At 38.8% G+C, this 10,000-nt stretch overlaps 1 protein-coding gene across 1 annotated transcript in view; it reads right to left on the bottom strand.

Annotated features, from left to right (window-relative positions):
- Window positions 1-2,973: 2,973 nt before the first annotated feature.
- Window positions 2,974-10,000, bottom strand: part of dusp22b (dual specificity phosphatase 22b) — a 28,323-nt gene continuing 21,296 nt past the window's right edge. The window contains exons 6-7 of the mRNA XM_072687251.1: window positions 8,117-8,288; window positions 2,974-3,219 (exon numbers count right to left, since the gene is read on the bottom strand). Coding sequence (XP_072543352.1) covers window positions 3,076-3,219; window positions 8,117-8,288 — 316 coding nt within the window. The 3' untranslated portion in view covers window positions 2,974-3,075. The remainder of the gene's footprint in view (window positions 3,220-8,116; window positions 8,289-10,000) is intronic.

The following is a 10,000-nucleotide window of genomic DNA, read 5'->3' as shown; positions in this document are numbered from 1 at the left end:
CCGATCAATCAAACCACTTCAGGAGCCACATGTGAGCCCATTTGAGCCACATGTTTTAGGAGTGTAAACACGTCCGTCTCTCCAGGACGTATTCGACTACCGAAACCCCTCCCAGTACAACACCAATAATACCTTCCGTAGATCAAGCGAATTTGCATATTCCGGCTGAAATCTAATCAGGATCCAATCCAGATACTGGTCACATGAAGCGACCAGGTAGAAATGGGGTCTACTGTGGAACGTCCCAGTCCAGCCAGCATCTCTCCGCATAGGAACTGAGGTCAGTTAGACCATGTTTACACCTGATCTCCTCATGTGATTGGCATCTGGATTGGATTTTATCCGGATAGTCAGGCTGAAATCGGATCGCTGTGTAGGACAGAATATGCAAATTCGCTTGGCAACCAGCCTCTTTCTGTGCTGTGCTGAAGATCTGAAGTTGCAGCTCGGACAGTTGTGCTCTTTCAGACTCCGGCTGCTGATGGCAAAGCCGCATGGCTCTGCGTTCAAACTCGACCTCCGGGTGTTGCGCGTCATCCTCCGTGATTAGACACGGATCATGGTCCCAGTGACAGACTGCATGGGGAGGGTTGTATGGGGCGGAGTTTCGGTTGTCAAATGCGTCTTTGGGCCCTATGAAAAGATATTACACTGGGCCCTAGAACTCCACCAATTCTGGCAAAATACCCAAATAATGCATTTTTAGGGCCCCTGTCACAGGCCCTCAGAACCGTATAAGCCCGAAAAGCCTGTAGGTGGACCGGTACTTCAATTCCCCGCTTTCAAACAACCAGGTAAATGGGCTTGTTGTGATACCGTGCCTTTAAGACTGACATATGTTAATGAGCTGTGTTCTGACTGGTGCGCATTGCGCCTTATTCACAGAGCAGTCCAGGCTGAGTAATTTCTTAAAACCTCAGAAAGAAGGGGCGGAGCAAACCCGCTGAACACTGAACAAGTGGCTGTATGTAAAAACACTGCTTTGTGACATCAGAAGATCAATGGATTTAGAATGTCCTGTCTTTGTGATGTCACAAAGCAGTGCTTTTACACAGAGCCACCTGATTGGACAGAGCTAAACTCTTAAAACCTCAGAAAAAGAAGGGGCGGAGCAAACCCGCTGAACACTGAACAAGTGGCTGTATGTAAAAGCACTGCTTTGTGACATCAGAAGATCAATGGATTAGAATGTCCTGTCTTTGTGATGTCACAAAGCAGTGCTTTTACATAGAGCCACCTGATTGGACAGAGCTAAACTCATTAAACGTTTAAGTCTTATTTCAAAGGGAAGATTTAAGAATACGAACAAGACTGATTGCAAAAGCAGCCGGAATAAACAGGCTAGCACGATGCTAGCTGGTTACTGTTTACAAGCTAGCGACGTTAGCCTTTTTTTGACTGAACTTCGTCCTCAGATGTCTGAGGTTTGCATGGTACGGCCTTCAGATCAGATCCTGGTTGACCGGACGTGGCGCTGAGAGTTCTCCGTTATCTAGCGGTCAGATCAGGTGCTGCTGTGCTGAATCTGCACTGATTCTAAAGGCAGATGTTAGCTTTTAAAGACTCGTCTCATGTCACCTTGAATGACCTCAGTGTTACATGATGTAGAAACTTACCGTAAAAAATTCTTCAGTGGTTCTTTAGTCAAAACAGTGGTTCAGTGTAAACCCAGGACTTAACTCAAAGAACCAACTCAAAGAGCACAAAAAAAGCTCTTGTAGATCGTTCTCTATAGACAATTAAAAAGGTTCAACATGGACAAAAGTATTGGGACGCCTGCTCATTCTTTGTTTCTTTCAAACACTTAAAAAATGGAGCTACAAAGAGTTCTTTGAGTAATCCTGTAGAAGAACCATTTTTCATAAAAGAAAAATACACATGTCCAAAAGTTTGTGGACACCCCTTCTAATAAATGCATCTGGCTGCTTTAAGTTGCCACATTACTGACACAGATGTGCAAATGCACACAGATACATACAGCTTAACTAGTCCTTGTAGAGAAGTGCTGCCAATAGAATAGGACTCTCTGGAACAGATGTCCAACATGAACTCATAGGCTCCATGCTGCCTAATAATGCCAGGCGTGTGCTAGATGGGTATAAAGCCCCCTAGCATTGAGTTCTGTGTTCTCTGGAAATTATGTTGGTGCTCAATCTAATACTATTGAGATGAGGTGGTGTGGGGAGCATTCAACTGATCCATCTTGACCTCACTCTTGTTGTTGAATGCAATCAAATCTTCACAGCAATGCTCCTTCAAGTACACTCTTACGTTTAAAGTTCCTTAAGGAGCTTTTTGGGGTTCTTCAACTAGAAACTCTAAGCTGCTTTGAGGAACCTTCAAGGAACCTTCAGAGGTTCCTCCACAGCTTCAGCTTGAAGAACCTCCAAATGTTCCTCAAGGATCTTATATTTACAACAGTAGAAAGCCTTCTTTCCTGGACAGTAGAGACAACTACCTCAACATAAGCAGAATAAGCTCTTTCTTAATACCCTTGGATGAGCAGGTGTCCCATTACTTTTGTCCATATAGTGCATGTGTGAAGAGCCATTTACAGGCGTACAGAAGTGAGTAGAAAGGTTTAAAAGAGTGTAGACGCTTTAAATCCATTTGCAGAACAAGTGCAGTATGGGGACGTTTTACTGCCCCCTCAACAAACGACTCCTCAGTCCATTAAAACCTCCCAACATGAGTAAAGGCTTGAATTTTATTGGCTTGAAAAAGGTATGAATACAAGCATTGGGCTCAGAGAGTCCCCCAGAGCAGGACGTTCGCGTATCATGTTTATTCCTTTGACTTAAAAAGATCCATTCCTGAGAACAAGGAAATACAAATGCGTATCAGACGCCGCTTCAGTAAAAACGCCAACATCACCTATTTACAGAAAGGCAATAAGTTAGGGAACAGTGCTAGCCTACAACATGAGAGAGACACGGCCACGAAATTGCATGAAGACGCCAATCAAAACGCCGGCCCCGCGGGAAGTGACGGGGTGGTCACGGGGTAGTCGTCGCCAACACAGATTCGATACGAGACGGAATGCTTCGGGATACAGACTGCTCGGCTCCGTTCTCCTCATGTGTCCACGGTCCTGCGCTGGGCCAGTACTTCTCCAGGCAGCGTCCCATTGGCGGCAGCGCTCTGGGCCAGCAGGTTGCGTAAGTGCTGCTCATCGTTGAAGGGACATTCTTTATACTCCCTCCTCAACCAGTCCCTGAACTGGAAGGAGAAATGAAAGGTCATTCATGTCCATGTTAGAAAAACTCCCTTAGAAAGTAAATGGCTCGAGGTCCTGTGTCCGAGTCGGCCGATACCGATCCGATCTTTGTGTTTGTGTAATAAGAAAGACGAGCTGCTGATTAATGAGTTCAGTAAAATCCTTTATTTTCAGTATCAGATTCTATAATCAGACTTTCTGGACTGACTGATTTAGTTTAGTCGAGACTTAAAATGACTATAGTGTTTAATATCTTCTAATCCAGTCTGATCTCCTCCCTGACCAATCAGCTCCCAGCTCCTTTACAACACTGCAGTCTGATCACTTCCTGTGTGTGTATGTGTGTGAGTGTGTGTGTAGTGGTACACACACTCTGGACTGATATCTGTGTTTGTTGGGTGTGTAATAACCAGTAGGTTTATAGTGGGTGAATGTGCTGTGTGTGTTAGCATTAGCATTAGCCTCCACTCAGTTCTGAATGGGCTCTTCAGTGCTGGTTCTCCCGCTGGTAAAACGGAGCGTTTCAGTGAGAGTTGTATAATGGTTTAGATATTATGGTCTGTTTTCATGGTACAGATGTACATTATTTAGGTTCATATCTTTATAATGTTGCGTATTTTTAAACGATACATTACCGCCCACAGCATTACCGTCATTACCGCAACAGCTAAGTAATTTCTTTTAATATTATTTTTTATTAATTTATTAAGGTAAGACTTGTTTATGTCGTAACCACGGAAACAAAGACTGACGGGAGCATTTTAATGTGTGGTAAGTCAGTAATTAAATCATGTACTCGTCCTGATCACAGAATCGATTTAGTTAGCATCATTACCCTTCCTTACCGTCACAGCAGTAATTTACCAAAGTTCACTTTATTTTTATGTATTTACATAATGTGCACATTATCCTTTATTACCATGGATACCATTATGTCATTACCAGCACACAAACTCTGTGGTAATGACACCTGGAGATGGTAATGATAGGTTTTCCATTGAAACAGGATCTTTTTAACTGTTTAGATTTAATGAATGTAAGTCATTACTGAAACTACCAGCCACCGTTTTCAGTCAGCGTCTGTAAAACATCAGTAGAGCTCTAGAAAATAAAGAAAAATGTAAAGTAGGAAACAGTAAGTGCACAATATGGAATAACCAGGATTTGTAAAATATCTGGCCTGTCTTGGCCATCTAAAGTCTGTCCTTTAAAGCACTGATAGTTAAGAACAACATTAGTGCTTATTTAATTTGAAGTGAATTAACATTGATTTTTTTAAATGAATGAATGAATAAATAAATTAATTAAAAAAGTCCCCAGTTAAAAACATCACCTATAAGCACTGAATAATGTTTTTACTGTATTCGCAAAATGAATAAAAGTAAATACTATATTAGTGTTGTAGGGTGTATGGTGGAGGTGGGGGGGGTCCTTTTTTCTTGTTGTACCGTACTACCAATTAACCGCTATGTCCAAACCATGACTTAAAGCCAACAGTGACTTATGTGTAATGTTACATCGATACTATAGCAGTTCCATTTATGAAACTTTTACAATTAATAACCAATTAATAACCAATTCAACCCAGAAGAGGTCAGGTGTGTCAGGTGTACATGGGATTAATGAAAGTAATAAATACATGCTGATGAAGCTTATTATTAGATTTTGTTTTAGAACAACATGAACAGCTTCATAAATAGAAAATAATAGTAATAAGGTTGAATGTTAGCAAATAGGACAAATTTTTAATTATAAATATTATAAATATTAAAGGTAAAGGTGCACGTATTTGTCACTGTACAGTGTACACTGTACAGCGAAATGTGTCCTCCGCATTTAACCCATCTGGTAGTGAACACACACACACACACACACACACACACACACACACACACACACACGTGTTAGGGGCAGTGAGTACACACACACACACACACCCAGAGCGGTGGGCAGCCAACTCCAGCGCCCGGGGAGCAGAGAGGGTAAAGGGCCATGCTCAAGGGCCCAACAGTGGCAGCTTGTCGAGCCCGGGAATCGAACCCACCCCCAACCCTGTTATCGAAATCCCGACGCTCTAACCGCTGAGCCATCATTTTACCATCATTTTAGCCATCATATAATAATTAATATTTTATACATAAATATATAATATAATGAATATTTTAAAGCAGAGCTGGGCGATATGAGGATTTTTAATCGTATCATGATACATTTTTTATCGTCATAGACAAAATGCTTTTCTAAGCATATTGAGGATATTATATATTATATATGCCTAAAGAACACTGATCAGCTGCAAGTTTAGTTACAAATAGTGTATTTAAACTGGTTTAATTATATAAATATTATTCATATTATTCATATTATTATTATTATTATTAATCATAATAATAATAATAATAATAATAATATAAATCACTGTACCCGGTACAGTAGAGTATCTGAAGAGGAGTTTTTAAGAATGTGTCGCTACTGATGTATTTAGTCCATGAATACGATTACAATGTTTATATAATATATATAAATATATATTATATATATATATAAAATTTTTACTGTATCACTCACAATTTTAATTTCATTTCATTTCATTTCATTTCATTTATTCTTTTGTTTTGTGGAAAGAAAAAAAAAATTCCAAACCTGGTGATAAACCATGTAACTGCAGAGGTAATGATGGAATTATATATAAATAATAAACAAGAAAATTACGAGCTCTCAACTTCAAAAGGGGTAAGAATCTTTCTTGCTCTTCAAAACAGCAAAACAGCTGTGGTGGAAACTGAGGTGTCTTTGCTTTCCTTTGCTTCGGGCCAGTTTTGGAATGTCTGTTCTTTATGTGGGAGCTGATTTCACCTTTATGTGGTGCTTAACGTTGCCACGGAGTCACGGAGCAACTGCATCAGCGGGAAGAAAACAAAATGAACGGTGCTTTGAGCATTTCTGTAAATGTGAAACTGCGGCAGTGTTTATGGAAATGATGTTGGTTACAGATCAAAGCCGAGCTTCTCGATTTCTCATGTGAGGGCCTCACAGATACAGTCTAGACTGGGTTCAGACGGGACTGCAAAGGTAAAGTGATGAAGTCTGGTGAAAATCTCACGTTTCCCTTCTGAACCCAAATGCAGCTGATCAGTCAAGACGTGCTGAATGTCTGAAGACTACCTCTTCAGTTTTGCACTGGAGCTACAAGGCTAATGTAGTCAACAAGTGATGGTAGATTACTTATACCAATTAGCATGGTGCACCAAGCATTAGCATGGCTAATCATCACACACCCTCTTCAATCCATGTGAGGAAGGTTACAGTAACCTCTAACAGACTTGCTTATGTGGTTCGGACACTGTCACTGAAACTGTCTCACTGTTATCTATAAACAAATTACACGGGTATAAAAATACTTAAAATAAAATACGTATAAATTAAAGAAAATGATTAGCTCACTTTTTTAATATGAATAAATTGGTGTCTACAAATTTACAAGTTTAACTGTTTAGGGATAAACTACACACATATAAATATATACACAAAATCATGTGAAAAGTTAGAAAAGAAACTTTGTTTGTAAAATTTTTAAACATTTGAACATTGGATCTCCATTTAAATAATACTGAGACATGTAGGTAATATGACAAACAGTATATCTGAGGAAGTGTCTTCAAAAATGTCTTAATATGTACATTAAATTACATGTATTTCTATTATTGTAATCAATAGAAATATAACTTTCCAAACATGACTGTACACTTGGCTGAAGGCGTCCAGGAGAAACTTGAAACCAAGCTAAACTTTGTTCTTCAGACTAGCTCACAATATCCCAGCTACAAAAAAATACTGTATTACTGTATTTATTACTGTATTTATGTTCACTTGCATCTGTTCTAATGGGATATGGAATTTCTACAGTAAAAACTCTCTTATTGCTCAGAGACATAATTATAATATATATATTTAATAAATGTGCAGAATTAAAACTCATTCAGGTGTGGGGTATATATTTATATATATATGCTCCACATATACACACACACACACACACACACACATATATATATATATATATATATATTCGTGGGACAGCAGTAAATGTAAATTAAAATAAACGGGGGCACCTTGAGAAGAAACCCTGAATGAGTTTTAATTCTGTACATTTATTAAATATGTATATTATAATTATGTCTCTGAGCAATAAGAGAGTTTTTACTAAAATATTTTTTTAGTAGCTGAGATCTTGGACGCCTTCAGCCATGTGTACAGTCATGTTTGGAATGTCTTTGAAATTCATCTATAGAACATAATGTAAAATGAGAAGAAGGCTGAAGATGCATACAGGTATGGGGATGGTAAGGAATTTAGGGGAAGATCTCCGAACAATTATAAGAGTAGAGATGTCTCCAACAATCCTAAATTGTCCTCAGTACATTGTAGGGCATACGGTGTTACGGTAGATTAATAGAAATATATGTAATTTAATGAACAAATTAAGACATTTTTAAATACATTCCTGTTTTAGTTATATTACCTCCATCTCTCAGCATTATTTAAATGATCCAACATCCAGATGTTTAAATATTTTACAAAAAAGACAAAGGGCCTTTTTTTTGTATGTCCTAACTTTTATTATTATATACATATATATATATATAAAAGAAATGTGTAAATTTAAAACGTATTCAGGTGTGGGGTTTCTTCTCAAGCTGTTTCTGTTTTAATTTTAATTATTTTAATTTACATTTACTGCTGTCCCACGAATTTATTTATATATATATATATATATATATATATACACACACATATACACACACACAAATACACACACATCTGGTATAAAGGGAATATCAGTTTCAGTTCAGTTTTGATGATGCTTTGCTTTAGTGCTGCTGTATCTCTCGGCCTCACCTCCTGGGCCTGTGTGCTCTCAAATTCCTCCAGCTGTTTCTGAAAGCCCAAGTTGGGTCCAGCGCATGGCCGCACCGCCCTCACGGCCGCCAGCGCCTCCTGCCAGCCCAGCCCAGTCACGGTCATGATGTACGCCACCACCAAGGTCACACTCCGCGACACACCTGCCAGACTGAAGAACAACCACTGTTTACCACTAGAACTTTAACCGGTTCCAAATGATGACATTTCTGCTGCTAATCTGCTGGGAGTGGAATCAGGACCTTCCAGGTCCCATACAGGACCCTGAACGACCCAGGACTGAAAATATCTGAGGATATCTTTATATTCTTTATTGACTGTTTGACATTAGCATCATGTGATCCTCTGATTCAGCACAAACTCTTTAAGATATTGAAGTGAAAATAGTGTTCACATTAGCATGAAGCCATTTACCGTCAATATATATCCACTGGCCACATTCTTAAAATTAAAGGTGCTTGATGTGTGAGTGGGAAGAACCTTTAAATTGGTAAAGAACTTTCTAGAACCTTTAAAAGATTTGCCACACCCACAAAGAGGGGAAAAAACCTTAGTTTGCACTCGCCGTAGTCAGACGCCAATCAGCTCGAGCTAAGATTAGCATAGAAATTTCACAACTCATAGATTAAGTTTTCCCTCAAACTTTTGAAAAACACACCATTACAATCATTAATTAAATTATAAATGTATTAACGCCTGAAATTAATTATTTTTTAATTGATAAAAAAAATGATTTAACCACTTAAACTCATAAGAACCACACTAATTCTAATATTACTTATATTACCTTACTTATACTATATGTTCCGTAGTAGTTACCGAACATAAAGTCAGTAATTGAAAGGATTAATTGGAAGTTTAGGGGGTCCATTCAATCAAATACAGTCAGCATATTGTAGCTGTCAAGCCAAAACCCAATATCTCCAAAAAGCCAACTTCTCTATTGGTCCATTCATCATGAAATTTTGTCACAATTAAACTGGGGCTTAAAAATGGTCACTGTTCAGATGGCTTCTCTGGTGTGTTATAGTTGTATCAATAGTTCGACCAAATATTAGCACAGTATGCAGTGCTCCCTAGTGTCACATTTTGACACTCATAACCCATCACTAAAGTAATGATCTTACTCTTATCTCTTAACCTGTTCACGTGTGAACATGCAGTGGTGTGCACAGCTCATTGTTAGAAAGCAATCACAGACCCCAAGCATATTTAATAGTTTCACTATGTGGTGATACTTCCCTTTGAGGTTCTGCTCTAAGCAACTCATACTCTCAAAGAAAGGGTCGGCTATTTCTCAATATTTCACAAACAGCAGGTAAGCAGTAATACAGTTACTCTAGTGATGGATCATGTAACACGTAATATGGAACACGTAATAGAAGAACTGAATATTGGGCTAGTATCCGGGGTGTGAACTGGTCCGTGTGCACTACAGGACTCCAATAATAACACAGAAAGAACATAGTTATTAGAGCACAGTAAAAAGAGCACAGTTAGTAGAGCACAGTTAGAAAAGCGCAGTTAGAAGAACAGTAAGAAGAGCGCAGTTAGAAGAGCACAGTTAGTAGAGCACAGTTAGTAGAGCACAGTTAAAAGAACAGTAAGAAGAGCACAGTTAGTAGAGCGCAGTTAGAAGAACAGTAAGAAGAGCGCAGTTAGAAAAACAGTAAGAAGAGCACAGTTAGTAGAGCGCAGTTAGAAGAACAGTAAGAAGAGCGCAGTTAGTAGAGCACAGTTAGTAGAGCACAGTAAAAAGAGCACAGTTAGAAGAGCACAGTTAGTAGAGCACAGTTAGTAGAGCACAGTTAGTAGAGCACAGTTAAAAGAACAATAAGAAGAACAGTTAGAAGAGCACAGTTA

This window comes from Salminus brasiliensis, chromosome 9, assembly GCF_030463535.1.
Source record: "Salminus brasiliensis chromosome 9, fSalBra1.hap2, whole genome shotgun sequence".
NCBI lineage: Eukaryota > Metazoa > Chordata > Actinopteri > Characiformes > Bryconidae > Salminus > Salminus brasiliensis.
The sequence above is the reverse complement of the archived record's forward strand: the minus strand, read 5'-3'. Positions and strand labels throughout refer to the sequence as shown.